General features: G+C 36.7%; 1 protein-coding gene across 3 annotated transcripts; it reads left to right on the top strand.

Annotated features, from left to right (window-relative positions):
- The first annotated feature begins 173 nt into the window (after positions 1-173).
- On the top strand, positions 174-27,287 carry mctp1b (multiple C2 domains, transmembrane 1b). Of its 3 annotated transcripts, none has more exons than XM_043231555.1 (21): positions 174-897; positions 6,922-7,036; positions 7,178-7,320; positions 8,006-8,085; positions 8,634-8,757; positions 9,805-9,843; positions 10,791-10,958; positions 11,907-12,037; positions 12,150-12,336; positions 13,695-13,788; positions 15,386-15,488; positions 16,726-16,828; positions 17,148-17,249; positions 17,385-17,459; positions 19,831-19,950; positions 21,745-21,864; positions 23,690-23,746; positions 25,567-25,676; positions 25,772-25,881; positions 26,070-26,167; positions 26,247-27,287. In XM_043231555.1, exons 1-21 carry the CDS (start codon positions 379-381, stop codon positions 26,316-26,318), a joined length of 2,670 nt encoding a protein of 889 aa, XP_043087490.1. In that variant the 5' UTR covers positions 174-378; the 3' UTR covers positions 26,319-27,287. The 3 variants fall into 3 exon arrangements, with proteins under 3 accessions (XP_043087490.1, XP_043087491.1, XP_043087492.1); XM_043231557.1 differs by lacking the exon at positions 174-897 and adding an exon at positions 3,465-3,671; XM_043231556.1 differs by lacking the exon at positions 9,805-9,843 and having other exon boundaries at positions 176-897.
- Positions 27,288-27,998: the final 711 nt, after the last annotated feature.

Below are 27,998 nucleotides of genomic sequence, written 5' to 3'. Positions count from 1 at the left end.
AATAATAAACTTTTGTCTTAAACGTTCATCTTACGGTAAATCGTATTTGCGTAAATATTTGCATATTACATTTTTCGATCAAGTAGTGTCGTAAAAAGCGTTCAACAGAAGTGCTTGTAAACAAAAGCTCGAATGATGCGTTGCGTGACCAAAGATGGCATATTTATTTAGCGTGGATACCAAAGCAACTTTTTTAAATAATGGGCGTGGATGTGCGCCACAGACTGGGGGGAATGTCTCGTTTTGTAAAATCATAAAGGTCTGCAGATGTGCCGTGGAAAAACTTGCCTCTCCATCACTCTACTTCCGCGTCAAACATGCGTTTAACACTCAACGTGTCCTGCTGAGCACAGCAACACTGAAGTAAATGCCATTTGCATGGGTTTGCATGTTTTCTACATTAACCTCACAGAAACATCAGCAGCAGACTGCAGAGATCATATGGAGGGGGACCTGGACATGGATGGTGTTTCTCCATCCCAACCTCAGCATCAGCGGGGCTTGTGGAAATCCTTCCACGGCAGACCCAAACTCGCCGGCAGCCCCAAACTGGGGAAAAAAGACCGAAAGCAAGAAAGCGGGTTTTGGATATTTAAAAAGAAACGACCGAATGGTTTGGACCGAGCGATATCGTCCTCTCAGCCCAATCTGCACAGCGCGGCAGCCGCTCCGGACGGTGGTGAGAGCGGGAGGACGCGCCGCGGCTTGCCCGAGATGGGTGTCGGAAGGGCGGCCGCGGCAGCCGCGGCGCTCGGCGCGGAGATCCAGATGCTGAAAAGAACCAAACCCACGCTCGCCCAGCTGGTGCAGTCTCAACATAAACCTTCTCTGCCTGGGTCCACAAGCACCGATGATGCTGTGACGAATGACAACGAGGAAGAGATCAGTAAAACTGTGGTAAGATGATTTATAATCGAGGTTTTTTTTTTCTATTGCACTGCAGTAACAGAAGGATGCAGTTATCTCATACAGATAGTTTACGCTGTACATTCACATCTGCAGATGTTCAGAACCTAAAGAAATTGACTTACATAGATTGTTTTGATTTTAAATACAGCGATCTTTTTTACTATATATAAATTTGTATTGAATTTGATAGGGATAACTTTTTTTTTTTAGATAAAAGGAGTCTTCAGCAAATTGAAATTGGATTTAGGTTTATAGAAAATCTTTGCTACACAATATTGCAATAAATACATTTTCTTGTCATATTAGTCATATTAGTCAAACCAGTTACATTAGTTTACGCTCTTAAAAATCTGGTGCTTAAAAGGTTCTTGACAGCAACGCCATAGAAGAACCGCTTCTGGTTCAACCATCTCTTACCTTTTTATAATCCGGAGAACCTCTTTGGCCACAAATGGCGTTTTGTGGAACAGAAAGGTTCTTCAAACCTTACAGGTTTCTTATGCAATCATTTTGACAAAAAAGGTTGTTCTATAGCATTGTGAAGCTGTTTTTTATGACGTATTAGCCAAACTTAAGGTGTACCAAGTCGATGTCAAACATCCCGGCGGACCGCAGATGAGCGGCGTGCTTCGGACAGAGCGTTTCAAACCAGATTATCACACAGGCTGAGATCCGTTAGATCTTAAAGCTCGAATCTTATCCCCTCAGAACGATGTCAAGGAAATGGAAACGTATCCAGAATGACTCAGATTGGGTTTAAAAGGCAATCAACCATCAAGCCCATTTGCCTCATTTTACCTGATGTCCCACTTTTGCTAAAAGCGCCCTACCAACTGCTTTGAATATAATCAAACAAGATCCGAATGATTTTGACACTGTAATATTTTTCAGACTGCAAGTCCAAATCCAAATGTAATGTCAGAACTGCTCCAGTTGTTAGTAGAGGTCGTGTTTTGTTGCATGCATGCATGCGAGTATACATCTTTGGCCTTGCATATACCCTTTTTAAGCCTTTAATATATGCACACCAAGGTTTACCGGAATCAGGTGTTTTTGTGCATGGTCATTTTTACATTTGTAGATGCAAAGCGACGTGTTTGCATAGTCAAACTCATGTCAGATACTCAGATTCACACAAGGACGCGTGCCAGAACGAACTCGTGCCGGTCTTTTGTCCACGAGATTTTCTTTTAAAACTGTAAAGTTTGGTCTTGACATTGAGGTTCGTCTACCGCTGTTATTTTCAGCCGTGCTGGCGCTGTACAGTTAGTTCTCTCTGCGCCTGAGGATGTTTGCCAAGCTGGTTAGCAAGAAGAGGAACTTGCCTAGAAGTAAAGACACACAAAAACACATAACAGGCTTAAAGCCAAACCGAGCGCCACGTGTTGAGTAAGGTTGCAGAAGCGAATAACTGTCTTTATTAGTATTAGCAAAATTTAGCATTTTGTATTATTGGTCGTCTGTGTGCGTCAGATTTTTGAGATCTATGAATACAGATTAAAAGATTTGTTTAAGTTGCAGACTCGCGTAGCTCAAAAAACAAATGAGATCCTCTGTTGTTGCTTTTCTGGTAGCGCCAGTGGTTTGCTTTGCTTAAAGCGATAGTTTACCCAAAAATGAGATTTAACTCAAACTCAGGCACAGAAGAAGATATTTTGGGAATTGTGTTTTATAAAAGTGAATAGGCGTGTGTTCATATGCATAATACAGTCTTTTCAAGCTACCTTGGCTCACGGTTAAAAGGTTAGTTTGCCAAATAATGCATTAATTACTCACCCTCATGAGGACATTATTCATCTTTAAAACACTAAATAAAATATTATGATAAAATGTGAGCGTTTACCGACCCTTCGTACACACTTTTTGTATACAACGTAATTTATTCAACACTTCTTGAGTCTTCCACCATAAGCATAAACGAAGTCTATCAAAAGCTGAACGCAAACAGTGCTCTTTAAGTTTATTAAGTTACAGAAAGGTGAGTCTGAGGGTTTGGAACGACATGAGGGTGAGTAATTATTGACAGAATTTTATGGAATGTAATTTTTGCGGGGTTTAACCCTTTAATGCCTCAGTCTCTGAGAGAGTGTAGCGCGCATTTAGTCGTGCGATTTGCGGCAGGTTAATTTTATTTTGAAATAAAACGATAACAAAACACTTGCCAAAAAGATTCGATCCGTTTGCTTGCATGTCGTGTGGCATTAGAGAAGCGTGAACTTGCCAGATGTGTTGATGCATATCTAAAAAAAATCTCGTGGGACTGGCTTCAAGTGGATTTTTTTATGCCTAAGGCGCGTGGCCGACAAAATAGAGAGTCTGATGTAAAGAGGTGTAAACGATGGCAAGGTTTTCATTTTTTAAATGAGAATTCAAAATGGCTTTTATGCGCAGGAGACCTTGAGCGGTATAGTTTTGGACTACACAGTGAAGCGTACAGGTCGCTTTTATATATGCACGTCCATCCCGAGCCGTTACATCATTGGCTTAACAGCCACCAACAGTGCAGCAGAGATTAGAGTCGAACAAACAAGGCCTGGGGATCAGACTGGCACTATCTTTACTCCTCTGCATGTGTGGACTTGCCAAGCAGTTTTGGTATGGAGCTGCTTGAGCTGTTTTTGTAGGTAAATGAGGGAGGCTTTTGGGGAGGTTTGAGATTTGACGAACGGCAGCATGCCTTTCTTAAAAAATCTCAGCGGAGATGACTAATCTGCTAACTTGTGCAACTCAGATCAACTCCTCCGTCTTCATCGCTGATTTTGGTGAGCATGTTATAGTTTAAACTCATGGTATGTGGGAACTGCGGTAAGGCTGAGCTGCTGGAAAACGCAGGGAAAAGCCTGGGAAAAGTCAGCGGAATTAATTAAATCCGACAAATGTAACATTTTACAATTTTTTTTAGCTATGCTCTGCTTTAAAAACTGACCAGGACAAAAAAACCTATTTCTATTTACATTTAAAAATTACATTTTTTTAAATTCTTGCTATAAATAATGCCAAATATGCTTTTATTTTGGATGTGATTAAAATAAAAGTTTTTGTTTGCATAATATATTTGTGCATACTGTGTATATTTATTACGCGTATATAAATAAAAACACATGCATGCATATATTTAATTAAAGAATGTTACGTCTGTATATTAAATATATTTACACGTATCAAATATAAGAAAATAAATATAAAAATTGCATTTACGTGTAAATACTTACTGTAAAATATATACTGTATGCGTGTGTGTTTATATATAATAAATTGCTCAGGCCAGACACGCATGAAAACAACAGATCACGTTTCCTGTCTTAACCCAACTAAAACTAATAGAAGTGAATTCTTAAAACAGCCATTGAGGTCCTCTACAACGGACACCAGAATTTCTGTATATAGGCCACTTTTCTTGCAAACAGGAAGTGGCTCTATAACTTTGTACCACCATACCGTCAACCGCTATACGTCTTCCTGTCAAACACTTCGGCTTATTTAAAAATATTTTCTCTATATTTTCTCTGGCTATAGATGTTTCTAATATTTTTTTTAGTCACGTTCGCACTGTTTCTAGACAAGACTTTGATTGATGAGCTACTTGTACGGACCTGAATAAAGATTTCCAGTGCAGTGGTTGATGTGATTTATTGCCTGGCACTGTTCCATTTCTATTTTGTTTAGATTTAATAATAATAGTAACCCAAATAAATTATTCTAATCAAAATAAACCGTCTTAATTACCATAAATAATATTATTTCATAATCAAATTTGTCGTACTGTGAAATAAAATGATTAAATGCATATTTGCAGTATTTTGTTTATATATTTATTGCGTATAACGGTCATATTAAATGATCAAAATCATAAAACAAAAAAATAATATAAAACATATGATCAAATCGAATTACGGTTGTACTGTAAAATAAAATTCTTACAATAATCGTAGTTTGAAACTGTGGAAGATAAATATTGAAACTGTGAAGATAAATATTGTATCTCTGAATGTAAATCAGCTGTAAGACATCTTTATCTCAAACATGGCACCAGGATGTTGTTAGAGGAGTCCCTGATCTAATAACAATATCCTACATCCTTCTTCTTGCCAATCTTGCCATCAACAGGATGTTTAATAGGCCCTCAAGGTCCTGCTTTCAGCTGACACTGCAAACACATTTAGTGTGTGAGAGAAATGTATTTTTGACCTCATCTCAGAGAGAAAAGAGGAAGTGGAATGCGTGTAGTGCTCGTCAAATGTGTGTTTAAGTGATATAATTAGTGGTGCGTTGTTTCCGAAGACCCAAAGTATGAAACTTTGTCGTTCTGCATCATTGATGCTACAGATAGGAATCAAATCAAGAGGCTTGTTGAGGAGAGTGGTTTGCTTTCACTTTCAGACGTGTGGTCGGACCAGTTATTTTTACTTGACTTGTTGCAGAATTGATTTGAGCCAATAATTACACCAGAATGGCACAAAATATCACTTAACCTGGGCCGGGAATATAACTTCCCTAGTGACGCCTTAGCAGCAACACAACCTAGCAGCACCTAAGCAACCACTTACTGTAAAACAAACCTTAGCAACAACATAGAACACGCCCTGAACACCCTAGCAACACCTTAGCAACAGCTTATTGTAGAACACAGCCTAAGACCACCATAGCGATCACATATTCTATAACACACCCTAGTAACACCTCAACAACCACATACAGAATACACCCTAGCAACATCTTAGCAACCACATACTGTAGTACACACCCCAACAATACCTTAACTCCCACATGCTATACAACACACCTTAGTAACACCTTAGGAACCACATAGAACACCCACAGGACATCGTAGCAATGCCTTAGCCATCACATACTGAAAAACACACTCTAGTAACTCCTTAGCAACCACATGGAACACGACCAGGACACGCTCGCAACAGTTTAGCAACCAAATACTGTAGAAAACAACTAGCAACACCTTATCAACTACATAGAACTCACCCAGAACACCTGTAGCAACATTTTAGCAGCCACATACTGTAGAACACACCTTAGTAACACCTTAGAAATCATATGCAACAAACCTGAACACCCTAGCAACACATGAGTATTTTCACAGAGAAATTGCTAGTATTTTTTTATTTATTTTTTTTACATATAATTGTAAAAAGTAATATGAAATTAAACATTTTGAAACAGAAATACTACAAAAGTGTTTTTCAATAATCGCTGTTTTACTTAGAACTTCGGAAAGGTATTTTTTTACTGTAGTACTGTATATACCATGATGTACATTCTTTAAATGCCTTGCAGTAGGTGTTCAAGTTGGTGGCTTAAGCGCAATGATGGCAGTTTGTGAATACATAACTTTTTAAAATTAAACCGTTAACCACTAGGCCTCACCACTGGAAAAAACCACATTACTTTTTCAGAACTCTAACAGGCTGTTTTAAGCACTGTCAGATGTGTGAAGTTGACATCACATGCTCGGTGTTTCACTTCCTGGACAATGACAACAGCTAATCTAGCCTCCTGTGACTCTCGCTTTTTAGCTCATTTGCAGCTTATTCTGTTCAAGAACCGGTTATGTAGACCAGAAGAGATTATCTGACTGACATGAAGTGACCAACCACAAGTGATAAGACAAATTAATAAAGCGGCATGCAATAAACATCTTAATCACAACACATTCTGACTTTACATTATGCCTTATGCATTTTTGATTCGAGATAAGTGACACTGCACAATATTTCTAGACTATATATGACAGCAAAACATAGGATTAGAACAGAATAACTGCTTGGTTTGTATAACAAGAGCTCAGTGTTATGTTCTCAGTTTTTAGAGCACCAGTTTATCGGTTTTAAGCATCTTGCGACATCCTGTCATAATTTCTACCATGACTTCACCAGGAGTTTGTTTTCTCATATGAGCGTTTTTGAGCGAAACCCTGTGAGGTTCGACGTTAATGGCTTTGGGTGTCTTGTCAAACAGTCAAAGTAAAGTTTTTGGGACAATATCTTTTCTCTTTAGGGCATTAATGCAGCTGGTAAAGGTGGAACACAGCCTTCACTGCCCGCTTCAGCAATGTACCAGTTAGACATCGTGCTGAAAAAAGGAAACAACCTTGCCATTCGAGACAGAGGCGGTAAGACCTGCATCTCTAATACCAGTGTCAATACTTTTAATAAGATGTATTTATATGCTACTTAAAACTTATTTTCCTTCTATATTTGCTGAAATGTCTAATCAGTTTTTTTTTTAAGGTTAAAATGCTCTCATGTTTCAGGAACAAGCGACCCATATGTGAAGTTCAAAATAGCTGGAAAAGAAGTTTTCCGTAGCAAAATCATCCACAAGAACCTTAACCCAGTTTGGGACGAGCGTGTTTGTCTGATAGTGGACAATTTACAAGAGCCTCTGTATATTAAGGTAAAAATACTGTTCATGGATGATCGTTATCATTATATCATTATAATATGAATCCTGAATTAATGACTCTTTTGAGTTGATGCGTTTAAGTGAATCAGAAACATGCTGCTCGCCTCGGCAAAATCTGGTTCGTTTTGGTGAATAAAAATCATATAGCTCGACTGGTGTGTTCTGAATCCCGAATTAATGATTCAGTTCGTTTTGCTGAATCAAAAACTTGCCGCATGACTGATGTAGTCTGGTTTAAATTTTGGATCAATTGGATCAAGTCATAGTGAATTCCCGAAGCTAAAGTAATGACTCTTATGAGGCAAATGATTTTAGTGAATGTGTGTGATCTCAATACCATGAAGACCATGAACCATGAAGACCGATTCCAAAATGAGCAGGTTCTTCTAGTAAATCAAAAACATACTATGCGACTGGTACATGACAATCTTTATTAGCCAGTTCTTTTCAAAACTTATAGCATGAACAATGTGGACCAAGTCTAAAATGAATGACTCTCATGAGCCGGTTCGTTTAGCGAATCAAAAATGAACGAATTAGACTGATTCCAGTACAGGAGACTTATGAGCTGGTCCTTTTTATTGAATCACCAAGAGTAATCAATCGGTCATTTAAAGTCTAGAGCCATCGCTGATATTTCTGCCTAAAGAATTTTCCCTTTTGCAATCCATTTTAGGTGTTTGATTATGATTTTGGCCTTCAAGATGATTTTATGGGCTCAGCTTACCTGTACCTTCATTCTCTGGAGCTCCAGAGGTATAGTGTTTTCATCATTAATACAAAGATTTAACAATTCAACAGTTAGTGGCAAATTAATACATTTCCAATCAGCATGAAGTTAATGGGCAGTTTTGCTAAAGTTTTGTTGTGATCTAAGATTTTATACTGACATTTAGTGCCTTGGATGAAGCATTATACAAATGCAAAGATTTCTGTTGTCAATAAAAGTATTAGGTAGCGCTTTAGTTAACTATTAACTACACCTTTTCTCTCATTAAATCTTAGTTTAGGTACTGGGTAGGATTAGGGATATACAATAAGGTCACGTAGAATAAGGCATTACTATGTACTTAATTAGCACTAATAAATGGCTGATATTCAAGCAATATGCATGGTAATAAGCAACTAATAGGTGTAACCGTAAAATAAAGTGTTACCAAGTATGTAATTGACAAGTGGTCGTTGTCGTTTTAGGTGGATTTAACAATTACCTAAGTTTAAACATGTTTATCAGAAAGATTACTCCCTTCTTTAGGTGATAAACTATACCACTACTTATAATAACAGCTCATGTTTTTTTGTAGACCTCTTGATGTTCGGTTGGACCTTCAAGACCCTCACTGCCCTGATCAGGACCTGGGCTCTCTGGAGCTGGCGGTCAATCTATTCCCAAGATGTACAGAGGACAGAGAGGCCCTCCGACAGGCCGTAAGGCTCATTTAGCAGATTTATGTTGTTTTTTTTTACTTGTAAAAGTTGGAAGAAATTCAATCAGCTGGAAAACTCTCAGCGTGGATCCAAGATGTTCACAGACGTAAAAAAAAAATTTCTCATGAGATGGTATACAAAAAAATGTAGTTCTCAGGAAGTGTTGAGAAACCACATCTAGTCACCTTGTTTTAAAAATAAGCAGGTGACTCATAATAGTTGATATCTTTTTGCTCTACACATCCTTTCAAAGGTTCGGGGTTTTAAAGAAATGAATACATTTATTCAGCAAGGATGCATTATATTGATTTTAAAATACATTAAAATGCCAAACAGCTATTTAAAAGTGCAGTTTTTACTGTATTTTAACAATTAAATGCAGCCTTGTTGAGCAAGAGTGACTTCTTTTTAAAAGTTTATAAAATCTTACCGACCCCAAACTTCTCAATGGTAATATACTTTTATATTTAATTTCAAACAGTACTAGTCTACACTGTGGTCACATGAGCTACTGTGTTGCATTTAATTTGGTTTGTGAAGTCCAGTTAGTAAAAATGGTTCTCATTTTTGAAACATTTTGCGCAAAAACAATCAATTCAAGCACACTGCATTGTGGGATGCCGTTCCAAGCACAGCACGCTCACCTGGCTGACGGAAAAATTGCATACCGTGCAAAAATAGTATAAGTATTATGTTGGGCTAGTCCAAAAAGCCCATGACTTTTAAGAGACACTGGGATGATGGGGCGTTTGTGCTGTCTGCATAATGCATGAAATGACTTTGAATTAGACATTAGAAACCTGCTGCAGTCTGCAGACGGGCGGAAAACCCATCAAAATTCACACGGTGTTCCACCAACAGATGAAACGGCGGCCTGATGGGCGGCTTTGATCATCAGAACAGAAGAAGCGTCTCTTGATCAGATTTAGAGGTTTAGCTTCCCATCCAATATAAAAGTAGCCTTACGGTTAATCAAAGCGAGCCCACCTCCATCCCGGCCCCCTGAATATACAGTAACGCATATGACCTGCTCTGTTGTTTCTGTAGACCGTGCTACTGAGAAGAAGCTGGAAGCAATGCAGTAAGGTAAAAAAAAGACAAAAGAAGAGCGTTTGCCCCCAGATTCTCTGACTAGCTGCTGTGTAAACTGCCCGACACACTTTAACGATGAACATTTGGTGACTTTTGTGAGCCAAACGCCCTGAATGTGAGCACTGCAGCCGTCTGGTCAGAGCATTTGGGGGGTGTTTTATGGGATCGGGTCCATTAGTTGCATCTCTCAGGGTGGTGGGCCATGCCTTTTTGTAGACATTAGCGTTTTGTGCTTTGGTGACCCAGACATTCACGGTGCATGAGAACCATTCCGCATTCCCCACTGAGGAGCCATTTCAGTGAAAGGGATTCATGCAAAAATCTGTCACCGTGTGAAGTACACTACTGTTCAAAAGTCAGCAGGATTAGCCTCTCGTGATCAACCAGGCTGCATTTGTTTGATCAAAAATACTGTAAAAATACTGTTACAATTTAAAATAAACATTTTCCTTTTGAGTATATGCTAAAATGTAATTTATTCAGTTGACGTAAAGCTGAATTTTCAATATTATTACTAGTCTTCAATGTCACAATCCTTCAGAAATCATTTTATATACTAATTTGCAGTTATTATTAGCTCTGCTTAATATTTCTATAAAAACCAAAATGCATTTCTTTTCAGGACTTTTTGATCAGCTGAACGTTCAAGACAGAATCGATTTGAAATATAAACGTAACGTGCAAACTGTAACGTTACTGATGTTTTTACTGTGATTTTTGTTCAATTTTCGCTTGATAGACCCCAAACTTTAAAACAATAGTGTACTTGACGCTCAGATTGTTCTTCTCTGAGCTTTGCAACCACATTCACCGACCCCTTTTGCTGTATAGACACTATCCTTTTGTGTCCAAAAAAATGTTTTGAGCAGCAGGAGAGCGAGTAGATGACCACAGTTGTTTTGTCCTGTGATGTGTGTGTGTGTGTGTGTGTGTGTGTGCAGCAGCAGCAGAATCTCCGGCTGTCAGACCTGCACAAGAAGTCTCAGCTGTGGAGGGGCATCGTGAGCATCAGGCTCATCGAGGGTCGTAACCTCATCCCCATGGACCAGAACGGCCTGAGTGACCCCTACGTCAAGTTCAAACTAGGCCCTCAGAAGTACAAGAGCAAGGTATGAGCCACACGACGCCGTGTGATCTCTTTTTAAATACCTCTGGACTTACTGTCCACAATTCAGCCTTTATACCACAGAAAAAATATTTTCTCCCCTCATCTGACAGAAATTTCTTTGCTGAAAAAGAATAAGGAGTGTCTAGTTACTCTAAGTGCAGGATATGACGCAGATCGACCTGGCAAACTTAATCAAAAATGGGAAAATAAAGTATCAGTTAGGGTTAGGATAGGTGTGTCTATAGAGTAGGCTTTATTAGCCCAATAAGGTGGCATCCATTTAATAAGTTGATTACGTTTATTAAGTAAGTTATTATTTCACACTGTTTTGTGCAACACCGAGGTGCAGATAATTGCCAAAAAGTAGTATAAACAGCAGAAAATCCTGCTATTTAAATATAGTGTAAATAGCATATATCCCTAAGAAAATATTACATTTTTACTAGCAATAGAGGCTATTTACACTAAATATGAATATCCTCTATTTGCAAATAGCCACTGGCATAATAATATTCATCAATAACCCTAGCTTGCATTATTCACAGCAACAAATGAAAATTAAACAGTAAAAATTATTATTTGTTTTGGTAGCACTTTATTTTATTAGTTGCTTATTAGCATGCATATTAGATATTTATTAGTGCCAATTAAGCACATATTAATGACTTATTCTACATACATAATCCTACTCAATACCTAAACTTAAACATAACTAACTTAACTATTAATAAGCAGCAAATTAAGCGTTTATTGAGGAAAAAGTAGTAGTTAAAAAGTTGTACCAGTTACCTCTGTTTTGTATACGTTTAATAAAATGAAATCATATAATGTTTTTATTTATTCATACATTTGCACGTTCACATCATCATACGTCAGTATATGTTTCAGCAGAATCATCGCTATTGAATGCTATTTCTCAGTTACTTATTCTTGTCTTTTGTACAAACAGACAATTCCCAAGACCCTGAACCCCCAGTGGAGGGAGCAGTTCGACTTGCATCTGTATGACGAGGAGGGAGGCATTCTGGACATCTCCGTTTGGGATAAAGACATTGGACGGAGAGACGACTTCATCGGCCAGTGCGTACAACTAGCCTTTATTCACGTTATCAGTACCTGAAAATCAATCCCATCAATACGCCATCGCTAGATGCTTGATTTATAAGAAGTACTCGTGTTTGACGCATCTCAGGTGTCAGCTGGACCTGTCCAGCTTGAGCAGAGAGAAGACACATAAGCTGGAGCTGGATCTGGAGGAGGATAAAGGTACACTGGTGCTGCTGGTGACTCTGACCGCCACGGTCGCGGTCTCCATCTCTGACCTGTCCGTCAACCTGCTGGACGACCCAGAGGAACGCCAGCAGATCATTAGGAGATATGTAAGCGCCGCGTCCTCCTTACGCCCAAACACAAAACGGTTCGGCAAGTGTTGCTTTTAACTGCTAACTCGTCTTCCTCTAGAGGGCACTGCATAACTATATCCTCCTTTGAGCAGCGTTCTGATCTCAGTATGGTTTTCGCAGGATTTAGCACTTGTAAATAAAAATGTGGCTCAACCAATGAAATTAATTTCTTACTCAGTTTTCACATCTGTGATTGACCTACCCTGTCTAACACAATCTGAGTGATGCTTCAGAATGATAATAATTAAAATTGAAATAATAAAATTAATTATTAGCTATTAAATATAAAATGCAGAATATAAAAAGTATAAATAGTGTGTTATTTTAAATAAAAAATAAAGTGCTGTGATAATATTTGTGAATGTAAGTAATCAAATGTACTTATATATGACTAAGCACCACTTTCTCAGTTTTTTAATGTTTATTTTGGTTTTTGAAGAAAGTCATTTTGGCAGGCACACATTAAATTGGTCAAATGTGAAAGCAAAAACTTGTTATAATAGGTTTCTATTTCAAATAGAACTTTTTACTCCTCAAATAATCCGGAAAAAATATTAAGCAACACGCGTTTTCAAAATCGCTAATAATAATAAATGCCCTTTGACCTGCATATTAGAATGATTTCTGAAAGATCATGTGACACTGAAGACTGTAATGATGCTGAAAATCCAGCTTTTGCGCCACTGGAATAAATTGCATTTTAAATTATATTCACTTCCAAAACAAGTATTTTAAAATGCAATAACATATATATTTTTTACTGTGCTTTTGATCAATTAAATATGCAAAATACAGCAGAAACAGTTAAACTGCAGTACACTCCTGTGACCAAAAGGGGGCGTGAAACGATCACAGTCCAGTGCAGTACTGGATCAGCACTGTCCTCTCACAACTGGACAACGGTGGAGTAACTCACACCAAACAAAGACAGAGAGAGAGAGAGAGACATCTCGCCGCTCTCGGAGCTGTCTGTCCTCTCTATTCAGGGTTTGTCTTTGTCCTGCCACTGTCCCCCGGAGGGCCGGTCACTGAACCGCTTACAGAAACTCACCACCAATGCAGACTGACCTTCTTTCATAACAGCTGCATAATGAAGATGTATTCGTGAGAGCCACCAGATAATCTGGCGTGGCGGCTCAGTGTTTTTGTCTCGGTGTCCACGGCCGAGTGGCTTTGACGTGGACACAAAACTGCTCGCGGACTCTGACAGCGGATTAGAGAAAGTTAGGGCCAAAATAGAGCTGTCAGAAACATATGGATGTATTGCTGCTCGGCAGATTGTGCGCTTTGAATGTAGTCATGGGCCTCCGCGATGCCTTTTTGTTCTTTTTCAGAGTCCATTAAGGTCGTTCTTTAAGCTGAAGGATGTCGGAGTCGTGCAGGTGAAGATCCTGCGGGCCGAGGGGCTGATGGCTGCTGATGTCACAGGTAAAAGCATATGTCACTTCCTGTATTTATTTGTGCCCAGTGGAACGATAACCAGGATTCTTGCTTACTTGACAAACCTGAAGTTATATATATATATATTTTTATATATATATATATATATATATATATATATATATATATATATCTTGTTATGTTAAGCTTTAAAATATTTAATTACTAGATATGACTCTTTTGGCAGTTCTGATATTGTATAAAGTTTTACTTGCTTAAGATTTCAAAGATACAGCAAAACAGTAATATTGTGAAAAATGTAAAAGTGGTGTATCACTGTTTCCACAAAAATATAATTATATAATAATGTGTTACTTGAGCTTGAAACCAGCACATTAGTAAGATTTCTGGAATTCATAACATTTCCATTTTAATTTATTTAAAAAGTAATTTTAAATTGTAATATTATTTCACTTTTGCTGTTCTTCATTATATATATATATATATATATATATATATATATATATATATATATATATATATATATATATATATATATATATATATATATATATTATTTTTTTTTTTTTACAGTTAATTACAAAATCAATGCACACACATTTTCCATTCATTTTCTGAATGTTTTGGAGTGATTAACAGCTCAGTTTCTCTTCTGGAGAATGATGAAAAGAAGTCTCCTAAATTAATTTTTTCTCACTCATAAGTTGATCTAATTTCTCAAAAGCGGCCCACCTCATGGGTTCTGATTTCATGCCTTCTTCTAATACCGCAGACAAAGGCTTTTAAAGACCTTTTGCGCGCGCGCGCACACACACACACACACACACACACACACACACACACACACACACACACACTTTCTGTACCTTTCTCTCAGCCTGTGGTTTAAAAAGACAGATTTTTAGCTCCTCTATACTTTTTCCCTCCGAAATTTGATTCGGTGTACTTGTTTTCCTCACATTTTCATTTAGCGTTACTCAAAGCCTTCCAAGATTAGCCGAATATATCATAAAACAACGTGCAAGTGGTGGGAGAAGTGTAGAATTACATTCTTTCTGCACAGATGTCATATACGTTTTGCATGGATTATCTTATAATATTTTTTATTAACATCAAAATTGTAAAGAAAATTAAAGGCCAGTATCAGTTTCTCTATGCTAATCTTTAACACTGGCAACAACTTGTATGATCACCAGGTAGAAATAAACACGCATATATTGTGTATATATTACTGATGATCCTCCAGAAATTTTTCTAATATGCTGGTTAAAAACAGCTGTGCTCATTTTTTTTTTATTTTTTTATAAGAAACCATGTTACAAGTTCAAAAGAAGACTTATGGAAATCTGTTTCAGATAAAACATGCCTTTACTGTCACTTTTGATCAATTTCTGCATCCTTCCTAATCCTAAATGTTTGAGCGGTCGTGTAAGAGAACATGATTTTACTGGAGAGAGAGTGAATAGGATTCACAGACCGTCATAAAATCCTGAAATATGGGAGAAGAAACTGCATTGCAGCAATAAAATTCAAATTGGAAACATTAAAGATTACATTTTATTCGTGCCATTTTCGTATCTCCCTTTATTTCGACCTAGCTTTTGAACGCAACGCTGTGTTTCAGGAAAGAGCGACCCGTTCTGCATCGCGGAGCTGTGTAACGACCGTCTGCAAACACACACCGTCTACAAGACGCTGAACCCCGAGTGGAATAAAGTCTTCACCTTGTGAGTTGATTATGCACATCCTCGGCTGCTCCCAGCAGACGACCAATTAAAATATTCACAGCTGATGAAGTTGTTCCGTCACCTGGACTATCAGCTGCAATTTGGCTTGCTTGTGTAATATATTACAGAAAACATGAAAATTAAAAAGTCTCCCATTTACTGCATTGTAAAGGGGAAAAGAATTCATTATCTTTAATCAAAATCCAATTACGTTCATAACTAACGGACAAAAACCAACAAAGATCATTATTGTGGCATTTCTAGGCTGTTTTTGAGCTGCTTCTAGGTGGTTTATAAATGATCCTAGCACCAATTCTTCACGCTATTTTGGCCCCTATGTATAACTTTGTTTTGGTAATTTAAGATTTTCACCAAGTACTTCACAACATGAGCAGATTACATCACATTATTTCTTAAACTGTTTTTTATTGACTTTTAGGACATTATGTAGAAGCACACAGAAATTCTGTGCACAGAAATACGATCGATTATTCAGTGCAGGCCTGTGTTTGCTTTGCCATGTAAAAAAAAAAAAAATATATATATATATATATATATATATAGCGCTTTTTCACAAAAAGAAAAGCCACACGATTCAAGGTATTAGACCGGGTCCGATACTGCCTTTCAGAATTATGTAACAAATATGAGTTCATATTTCACAGTTTGGACTTTTTTTTTGACTCAGTTCTGAAAATAAAAGTCAGAATTGCAAATAAAGAAACAAGACAAAGTGTCACAATTATCCGTTTTTCTTTTTTCTTTTTATGGAGGTTTTATTGGTTTTATTCAATTCAATTAAAAAAAAAGAACTGTGAAATTTAAACTTGCCAAAAGTTACCTTTTTAATCTTTTATTCTGTATAAGATATAAAGACAGAATTCCAAAAAAAGCGTAAAACTGCAAGACGCAAGCTCAAAATTATTAGACGAAACGTCAGAATTGTGAGGTAAATTGCATTTGGCATAACTAAAATTCCCCTCCAAACTAACTAATCCATATTACTGCCCATATAAACAGAAATGAATCTGTTTGATTTGTTGCACACCTTGATCTCAAAAAAGCCTACATGACATACAGTAAGGCGTGATTTCTCATCCAATCCTGAAGTCAAGCACCACCCTACATCCTTCCCACAGAAATACGACCCATCGTGGCTTTCATACAGTATTTGTAAACGCAAGATTGCAGTCAAAATGAACGAAAACGATGTGTGCGTTCTGTGTATGATCCGCAGTAACGTGAAAGACATTCACTCGGTGCTGGAGATCACGGTGTACGACGAGGACAGAGACCGCAGCGCTGACTTCCTGGGCAAAGTGGCCGTCCCGCTATTAAACGTAAGCTCGGTTTGAACGAATTCTTAGATCCACGCGCGCTTTTAAAACGAATCGAGTCGCCGAGCGAGATTGATGGCGGCGCGTCTTTAAAAGCGCACACAGCTGGGCCTCCCGGTGCCTGGGTAATGTCTCGGTGACAGAGGGATGCTGGTAATGAGCAGGTACTTGTCAGAGTTGGAAGTGCTGGAAGGAGGGAGGGACGGGAAGGGAATGTGCGGCTGGCTGTTTGATGCCGCCGCTGGGAGATCAGGGGTCAGCCGAGGAGGGGGGTCCGCTGGGGCTTTGCCAGACAGCAGGCTGTCACGTCTTCTTCACACAGATCCGCAACAGCGAACAGAAGGCCTACGTCTTAAAAAACAAGGAGCTGACAGGGCCAACAAAGGGGGTCATCTTTCTCGAAGCAGACGTCATCTTCAACGCCGTAAGTGTGCGCTGCGCCCGGAGCGCTGGATGTTGTGTCTTTTGTCTCCACACCGTGGAATATGCAATAATTATTGATGCATAGAGAACTTCGGCGCTAATTAAAACAAATCACAGCGCTCCGTTTCGCTTCAAGGTGAAAGCCAGCTTGCGGACGTTCGTTCCACCAGAGCAGAAGTACATCGAAGAGGAGGCCAAAGTCTCCAAACAGGTAAAATAACAACAGTGTAGCCATTCTTTAAAAGGACACCTCTGTCATTATTCGCTCCCCTTTATGTCGCTCCACAAACGCATGCTGTGTTTTATTCTGGGAAACACACATTACGTTGAAAATCACTACACAGCTGTTTCCATAAAAATGACACTTCAAAGAGGACAAAAACACCCCCAAACATAGTTCACATGACTTGTTTTATGTCAGCTATTCAAAGACCTCTGAAGTGTTCGCATCTTTTTTTTACTCTGGATACAAAAGCATGAATCATTTTGATGTGCGTCATTTTTCTATTATTATGACTATTATTTTTATATATGCACATATAGTCTATTTATTAATGGTTTCGTGTTTTATTTCAGTTAGACAATGTTTCCTTGTCACCTATCTACAATAAATGTTTTTTTGTCATTTCATTTTATTTTACTTATTCATCTTCAGTTTCCTATTTTCAATTTTTAATATTTCAATTTCAGTTATGTGCAATATATATTATTATTATTTATTTATTTGTTTGTAGTTTCAGTTATGTTTTTTTTGGCACCTAGGTGAAAATAAATACGAAAATATTTTAATTATTCATTTAGCTATTATTAAAATGATCTGATTTAGTGCAGTCAAACGATTAATCGCACCAAAAATACATTTTTCCTTTACATTTGTGTATACTGAGCATATTTATTATTCATAAATACAAACACATGCATGTATATATGTTTATATATATATATATATATATATATATATATATATATATATATATATATATATATAAAAATAAAATATAAGAAAATAAATATATAAATGCATTTACATGTAATTACTTTCAAAGTATATGTGTTTTAATATTTACATCATAACAAAATACAATACAAACACATGCATTATGTAAAGAAAAACTTTTATTTTGGATGCGATTAATTGTTTGAAAGCGCTAGGTTTTTTTTAAACGTTCGTAGTTTTAGTATATACTATAATAACCCTTCTTCAGAAAACTTTAAATACTGCAAGTGCTACAAACAGCCACATTAGGGGCGAGTAAATAACGCAATATTCATTTTAGCTGAACTGTGCCTTTAATCCAACGGCTGCAATCAAATCAAAACCACCCCAACGAGGGCCGGCGGTCCCATGCCCGCCACACAATAGGCCGACGTGTTTGGGACAGGGGGCGCAAGCGCTGAATCGCAGCGTTTTCCCCCTTGCCCTGCCGCTCTAGGTGTTGAATAGAAATGTCAAGCCGGCCCTCATGAGAGGAGAGGGGCCACCCCAGAGGGCCCGGCTGCGGCTCTACGGCTGTGCCTGCTCATTGTCCTCTCTCTCAATGTGCCTGCGTGACAAAAGCGCTGAATTGGAGGGGCTGGGCTGAATCAGACGCTGTCACAAAGCTGCGCATTGAGCAGAACAGACCGATTCTTCAGTCCTTTATGCCCGTCTCAGTGAAGAGTTCAACCGCGGATTCGGCCCGTATATCTAACCCCAGCTGTCAGTCACACCGTCACTTATGGAGATGATTACGTTCGCCTTGTTTTTTGATATGCACATTTTGGGGTGGTTTGTGTTAAACGTGTTTCAGAACAAAGTTCCGTTTTATTTTCTGTAGATCGGCCTATGATGGAAGAGAATAATATTTATGTTTTAGAAAAAAGTCGTAAAGTAACAACATCTAATTTGTGAATGTTTTTATTTTATTTTAAGTTTGACGTCGGTAATAATACTTGAATTGATTAAAAGTGACGGTATATACATTATAACATTAATAACGGTAAAGATTATTGATTGTTAGAAAAAGATTTCAAAAGCCGTTCTTTTGAACTTTGTATTCATAAGAATTCAGAAAAAAATAAACAATATTAAGCAGCAAAACTGTTTTTAACATAATTATTGTTTATTGAAAATTAATTTTAAAATATATTCAAATATACAAATTATTTTATTATTGTAATATTACAGTTTTGCTGAATTCTCACTGGCTAAAAGAAATTAAATGCAACCTTTGTGAACAAAAAAACTTAAGAAAAAATAAGTACTTTTTTTATCTCAAACTGTTTTGAAATTTATATTTACCGATGAAATATATTTGTTGATCGTAAAAAAATAATCAATTTCACAAAAATGTGTTTTTTTGTTTTTTTTTTTACATATGAATATTCTTTTGATTGGAATATATGCCTTAAAATTTTTAAAATATATATGAAATATATATATTATATAAACATAAAACATATCAATATATTTTAGTTTAACATTGGAAATAACATTCAGGTGCATTTTCTAATAATGATGATTATTTTTGAGGAGGCGTTTCTGGTTTATGGCTAAGAGCTCTTGTTTGTCTGAATTTCTGTCTCATATTCTCTCTCATCAGATGCTGCAGCAGAATTTTAACCGAGTGAAGCGCTGCGTCCTCTTCCTCATTACCGCGGGCTCCTACATCAACAGCTGTTTTCAATGGGAGTCCCCCCGTAGGACTTTATGTGCTTTCTTGGTAGGTGGCAAAACTCTCTCAGAAACAAACGCCGCGCTGATAAGACGCACAACTCAAAGAAACTCAAACTCACTTATTAAAGATAGATGGGTCTACTCTAGATAATAGATGTACACTGTATATATTATAGATTGAGTGTGTTTGGTGACTCTTGTGTGTTGAAGGGCTGTGATGTGTGAAGTGCGCTCGTAGTTTAACGCTGAAGCACCCTTGAGCAGAAACGAGTAGATGTGATCTCTTAGACGCCGTCCCCCTGTGACCTCGCGCCCGACCTCACCCCTCGCCCCCTCCACCTCAAGAGCCCTTCAGACCCGGTTCCCTCGCGCTTTCACACACTCCAGCCACCCACTTTCCTCCGGTACCTGAAGGAGGCGCTGTAGACTCCCTCACAATAGATTTTCTGCTGTTTTCATTCGTACCTGTTCATGAAAATTAACTGACCGAGATCTGACCTCCCTCTTTAAACTGTGAAGTTCAGCTCTGGTTTACGGCTACGACTGGAAATATGAAGTAGAACTCAATTACAATACAGTGAAAAAAACTATGAATCTGTTCCAGCTCTAATATCTGATCGGATGAACCACACACACACACACACACACATATACACACATATATATATATATATATATATATATATATATATATATATATATATATATATATAAAAAAAGAAAAAAATGGGAATAAGGAAATTACCTTTTAAAATAAATTAATATATAAATCTTTAAAAAAAAAATGCACTTTTTATGATTTTTATTTAATAAAGTATAGCCTAAGCATAAGAGACGTGTTACAAAACTATTATACATTTAAATGTTAGTGTGTGTATATATATATATATATATATATATATATATATATATATATATATATATATATATATATATATATATGAATGTGGTTCATTCTATCAGATATATACACATAGCTGCAGTCATTTCAATCAATCATTATTTATATAGCGTTTTAACAACACAGCACACACGCACTACACTTACACATGCACACACAAATATAAAATGTGCATACTAATGTAAATATATATATATATATATATATATATATATATATATATATATATATATATATATATATATATATATATATATATACACACTAACATTTAAATGTATAATAGTTTTGTAACACGTCTCTTATGCTTAGGCTATACTTTATTAAATAAAAATCATAAAAAGTGCATTTTTTTTTAAAGATTTATATATTAATTTATTTTAAAAGGTAATTTCCTTATTCCCATTTTTTCTCTTTTTTAATAGATTTTTTGAAACAGAAATCTTTTGTAACATTAAAGGCATTTACTATCCCTTTTGATCAATTTCATGCAGACTTACTGAATAAAATAATTCATTTATTTAAAATAAATTCTACAGAGCCAAACTTTGGCAGGAAATCTGTAGATAGATAGATAGATAGATAGATAGATAGATAGATAGATAGATAGATAGATAGATAGATAGATAGATAGATAGATAGATAGAAGTTGTCACATACTTGGAAATCATAAACCTAAACAGTAATTACAATTACCTCTATTATTACTATAGAACTATATTACAGTATTTTATTGTGATGATTTAATATTAAATGTTAGTATTTATTGAATCTTCAGTATGAACTAATTATAAACATTAGCAGATGCACACGCATACAGTTATTGTACCGACTTATTGTTACGAAAGAATTGTTTCGTGAAATTGGAATTGCAAGACATCTATACCATTAGAAAAAAGATGGTATAAAAAATATAGTGCTTTTGCTGTGATTGGTCAGATCTTTGTGGTGGCGGTGTGGAATTTCGAGATCTACATGGTTCCATTGTCTCTGCTGCTGCTGCTGACCTGGAATTACTTCCTGCTGGCCTCGGGGAAGGAGTCGCGCGAGGGGAGCGTGGTGAGTGTGTTTATGGATGTTGACTCTCCAGTCTAATGAGGGCTAAATTTGTGACGTTTATCTCCAGCTCATTTTAAGCACATGGTTGTTGTAGGCCGTCACAGGAAATTGCGATGCCTCACCCTACCCCAGCCATCTTTGATTATTTGAACTAACCATCAACAATTCCTGGTTAATAAACGGTTAGGTTATATTGCGCATGTTTATTTTTTAAAGGCGTGTGCACGGCCGGAATTGAATGTTTTCTATTCCAATTACTTCAGGTAATTAAAAGTAGCGTAGATATATGAGCTCTTAAACGCGCCGTTCCATTTACCTGGTGTATTTACTTATCGCGTTTTCCAATTAAATTGTGTCAAACTAATTTCATGCCATCGTGAAATGTTGCCAGTCACACTGAGTGTGTACGCAAAACTCCCTGAAAATTGATTCCATTTTAATTGTTAAAATGGCGTGGAATGAGTGCTGATGACTTTCAACGCGCAGCGTTTCTGGAGAGGGTGTTTCGCTACCCAATTAAGCCATCAAAATTTTAATTAAATTTTTTATTCAGGAGTATCCAGTCAAAGAGTCGGTAGCGATGTGCTTCAGATAAATCTCAAAACAATAAAATAATAATTTTCCACCACTTTGCAAATTAAAATGTGGAATTATCATACTGTCCAGCATGAATTTCAATATTTTCCAAGCTGGATTTCGGCTGACGGACACATGCACAGAGAATCATTTGCGCATTCAGAAGGAGACTGACACAAATACACAGTCTGTCATCGGTGTGAGCCGTATGCGTATGTGTTTTCATATGTGGCCTAATGGCTAATAAATGGCGGAACAGTTGCCATTAGATTGTCATCAGTCTGTATGTGATGTAACGCGAGTGTTTAAATGACATTCTAAACTCCCCAGAGGAAAATGTTATTTGCTCAGAGGTTGATCTTTCATTGCTCGAGAGACTTAATGGCATTCTCACTTGTGTTTTATTTAGATATCAACTTCATCTCAGATGTTTCTTTTGAAACTGATTAGAAAAAACTAATGAGATGGGCCTTGACCTAGAGTATATATATATATATAAAGGTTATAAAAGTTATATGAAAATTCATAAATTATTATAGCACATATTTAACCGCTAAAATTAGGATAAAAACATTTTAAATGTAATTATTATTATTATTATTTACTATCGAACAATTATAATTTTATCAGATTAGTAAAGATTAAATTATTACTGCTGTCAAATGATCAGTTGCATACAAAATGAGAGTGTTTTTTTTCTTAAATATATACACCCATTTAAATATACATAATATACACAGCACACATACATGTACTATGTAAACAAAAACTTATTTTTAGATTTTTAGATGTGATTAATCATAACTAATCATTTGTTCACAATCACTATTATTATTATTATTATTATTATTATCATCATCATCAATATATTATTATCGAGGAGTGTCTTGGAAAGGTCATGGAAATGCATTTGTCAAAAGATTCCCACCACAGAATTAACGTGAATAGCAAAGTTCAGATAGCTCAGTTTAATTCAGTTTTCATTTAAATGTTTAAGTCATGTTAAATATGTTTAACTTATGTTTAACACTTATTGTGATTCAAGTTCATATCGGCTTCTGAATACTTTGGTATCTTTGCAAGCAAAGTTTAAAGATCTCTTCTGAAACTCTAGAGGAGAAGCCTCTGAGATTTCAGGGGGTATATTTCTTTCTTGGAAAAAGCAGGAGAGCTTCTCCATATAATCTCATTGCTGCATAAGCCACTGAGATATGCAAAAGATTGTGATTTTCTTATTGTTGCTTCGTAGCAAGCGATGGAGGACCTTCTTGAGGATGTGGATGAAGACTATGACAAAGATGACAAGGTAACCACACACTTCTATGTAGAAAGGTAGCCTCAATATTTCTTTATCAACTCTTTAAGACTCTTCTTTCCATTCAGTGACATGCATGGCCGAAGGAAATCTATCTTTCATTCCGTTTCTATGTGGAATAGCACTATCGGTCGTGTGTTATTTGAAGCTCTCTGGGACAGCTGAAAGGTTGGCGTACGGACACGCGGTTTAATATATGTGTCAGTGCTTTAGTTTAATTGCACCTGAGGCTTGCGTTGCCAAATATATTCAACATATCCCAGATGTTTTACTCCAGCCGTTCTTCGCGTTCCCATAACCCTTTGTGCGCCACAAGGCAGCCATTAGTGGCCTGACCTTTGACCCTGGGAGCTAACTTGGGTATTTTGGCACAAATGACCCAGACACCTGTTTTCCATTCATAAGGACCCCTCATAGGCCCGGGCTAAGCCTGGACATATGTTTGCACTTAGCTTACTGCCGGCTGGTCATGAAAATAAGCCGAGGGTTGGTATCGCTTTCCAAGCTTTCAGAAATTGTTCCCGCTAATTTATGAGGACAATTGATTTGTTGAACCCCAACTCTGTAAGTTGTTGGGGAAAGAATAACACAACTTGCAGCCCTTCCCACTGACTTTCCACCCGACCCGACTCAGGTGAGGCCTGGGTGCTGAATAAATGCTGTCGGGCTCGATCAAACAAAGAAAAACAATGGAAAACAACCTGGCATGGGTCGAATAGCCATTTTCTTAAAAAATTACTCCATAAAATAGTATAAAGTTTTTTTTATTTCCTACGGGACATATTGAAAAGCTGTTCGTTTTTTCATAGTCAAATGACTTTTTTTCACAATTATATATCAAATAGTAATTCATCAGATTTCTATTTTAAAAAATATATCTAAATGTAATTTATTCCTGTGATGCAAAGATTTTTCAGCATCATTACTTCAGTCTTTATTGTCACATTCCTTCAGAAATTATTCTAAGATATCTAAGATATATTTCTCATTATTATGAACGGTTGTGCTGCTTCATATTTTTGTGGAAACTATGATACAGGTTATTATTATTTTCAATAACTTGGATCCTTGCTAAAAAAAAAAAGAATTAAGTATAGTGTAATTATTGATTGAATATTCAGTATATATTTATGAAATCTCTTGACTGCCTCTGATGTTTTTTTATTTATTTAATTAACTATTTTTCTTCATAAACATTAGCAGAAATATTCATCATAATAATTTATAGTAACTTGTTTATTGTTCTGAAAAACTGGAAATTTTTATTATATAGACATTCACTTGAAAATGGAATAAGTGCTTGTTAATAATGGCATACTACTTTGCTATTTGGGAAGCTGTAAACAAGATTTCTGTATTTATGATCAGTTATCCACTAAGAATGCTGTCAACTTTGAATTCTTAAAGCATATTCAAAAGCTCTATTATAGAACATTTAGAAAAACAGGCACCAGAATCTGAATTTGACATTTGATTGAGATGAATTTGAATCTAATGTTGTACATTATTCCGTTTGGTTCCGAGTAATCGTGTCGTTCAGAGGCCCTCTTTTCCATATTAATGAAGCTGCGGTTGGGATTGGAGACTCGCCGCTTTTGTGTTAAGCTACACCAACTAACCTTTTAGTCTAAAGAGAAGAGACACCAGTCAGCAAACAAAAGCTTCCCCACCCCCACGTCTTTCATTTCTCATAACGCAACTAAAAAAGGCTTCCTACAGACCAAATCACAACTGTTTAAAATCTGTTTACTTGTGACAAAATGAATTCTGCTGAGTAGCTTGCCGTGCATGCTTGCGTGTTCAAACAACAGGACTCTGAGAAGAAGGGCTTCTTGGACAAATTTTATGCGGTTCAAGACGTGATCATAACGGTTCAAAACGCTCTGGATGAAGTGGCCTGCTTTGGAGAACGAGTGAAGAAGTGAGAAGTTTGAATGTTACTCGTTTCTGGTTTTAGTAGCATTAGTTCTGTGTGCGTGATTGTATACTCATCCCCATGCTGTTCCTCTCTTTCAGCACGTTCAACTGGTCTGTGCCTTTTCTGAGCTGGTTAGCCATAACGGTGCTATGTGCTGGTGCCATGCTAATATACTATATCCCACTACGATACATTGTGCTGGTCTGGGGTGAGTCTGGGCTTTGTGTATTAAACACTTTCCTAATAGTTTACTATTATTCTTTAGCCCATTGAAAATTAATAATGGCATAATATGATGCACTTCTATATATAAGATGTTTTCTTGCATTCTGATGATTTTTAAAGGGTATAATATTTTGGATATTAGCAGGATATGAACATGCATGTCTCACACAGGTATTAATAAATTCACCAAAAAACTTCGGGACCCATACATCATCGAGAACAACGAGCTGCTGGACTTCCTGTCTAGAGTTCCATCAGATGTCCAGTTGGTAAGTTATCAATGATGAGCAGCGTAATTTCATTCTTTTGCTTGATTCACTACACATCTGTGCAAAATCTGCTCATCAGGTTCAATACAAAGATCTCAAACCGGAGTCTTCTCAGAGTCCCATCAGGAAAAGGAAGAACAACCCCGGATAGATCTGTGACATTACATTTCTAAATCAACAGCATCCGAAGCACTGTTCACGTACAAAACACTGTGAATGCTGCAAAGAATTTTAAAAAGGAGATTGTTTTAAAAAGAAAGACATATTTCTAGCATTATTTATGCAAACTTGCACAACTACAACAGCACAAAACTTAACTGTTCATTAAAATGTGCTTTTAATTATTTATATGTCCATTTTTATTCTGTGCCACTGATTCACAAGAGAGATTTATGTATAAAAAAAAAATGCTGCAAACCGGATTCAAACTTGTGTCGCTTACGTGAGCAACGTGGCTCAAAAAACATGTGCCTAACACTTGGTCACGGCTCCAGCAGTCTGTTGAGACTATGTAACATGGTTTCTGGTGCAAAAAAACAGCCTGATAATGTTTCGCTTTCATAGGCGTCTGCATAATTGAATGTAATAAATGCAACTGGTCTGACCATAGCGTTTTTTCTTGAAAAAAACACAGTGAACTTTGCACCTTTGAGGTCACTCTTCAGATCATTTTCCTTGGATAATTATTTTTATCCACAAGCACATATCTTATGGAGAAACTGCATGCTGTGCATCTAAATCGTAAGAATGTATGTGTGCAAAAAGTGACTGTAAATGTACAGTGTGGAATTTTTTTTATGTTGTTCTTGACGCGTTTACCCATGACAGATGTCATATGCTATGATCACTGTTCATATGCTATGATGAATGATGAAATGGTGTATAATTGCAGTGTTTGTACATTGTGTTGCTTGTTAATGATTTGCCAGTAGTCTATGAGCATGTAACTGTTAAACGGAAATAGTCAAGTTGGAGGAATTATCAGATTTCCAGTTGACAACATTTGTGAACATTCAAAGAAAAAAAAAATGGCATGTTTATACAGGGCTGAAACCGACCAATGAAAACCTCTCTCTGTGAACTTTATTTTCCAAAACTATAATAGACTTTTTTTTCTGAACATTGTTGGCTTTATTCGTAATTATTGGTCTTCAAAAAATGCAACATGAAATCACATTTGCAGTCCATTCTAGCTCTGCACTGTCCTTGTAATTCAGAAAAATGAGATGTAAGGCAGGGCTTGATTTTATCTATCAGGAATTGATTGGATTTCGTTATGATGTACACCACTGTATCGTTAATATTAAGACGGGAAAAAAGGGTCAGTTTTGATTTCATGATGACTTTAACCACACCCCAACAAAAAGAAATAAATTCATTATTTAAAAATAATACATGCAATTAAACACGGCACCATGGGATTTTAAGCGCATATGGCATTGCATAATCCAGTATTTCATCCTTGTGTAAAATGTAGATTGTTAATCATTTGTCCAAGAGCATCCAATTAACTAATCCAGATTAGACATCCAGTATTTGTGAAGTGATGCATTTCTCGGGATGGGGGAGGGACAGTAACAGATAATGAATGAGTCATCAGGTGGAGTTTTGTGTCTACATTAACATGTTCATATGGGCAACTGGAAGGTCCATCTCCCAGTTACAAATGAAAGGTTTATAATTAGTTTCTTTAATCTCTGCCTTATTAAATAAATGCTTCTTTGGGAATCAGGACAGACTAATTGAGCTATGAAGGGCATCTTTTTAAAGTAGCAAAAGAGCAGTCTCTCACATGGCCTGGGCTTTTAAAAGAGATTAATGAGAATTTAAA

This window comes from Puntigrus tetrazona, unplaced genomic scaffold (assembly GCF_018831695.1).
Source record: "Puntigrus tetrazona isolate hp1 unplaced genomic scaffold, ASM1883169v1 S000000373, whole genome shotgun sequence".
NCBI classification, from domain to species: domain Eukaryota; kingdom Metazoa; phylum Chordata; class Actinopteri; order Cypriniformes; family Cyprinidae; genus Puntigrus; species Puntigrus tetrazona.
Note: the sequence above shows the minus strand (reverse complement) of the source record. Positions and strands in the feature narration are given on the sequence as shown.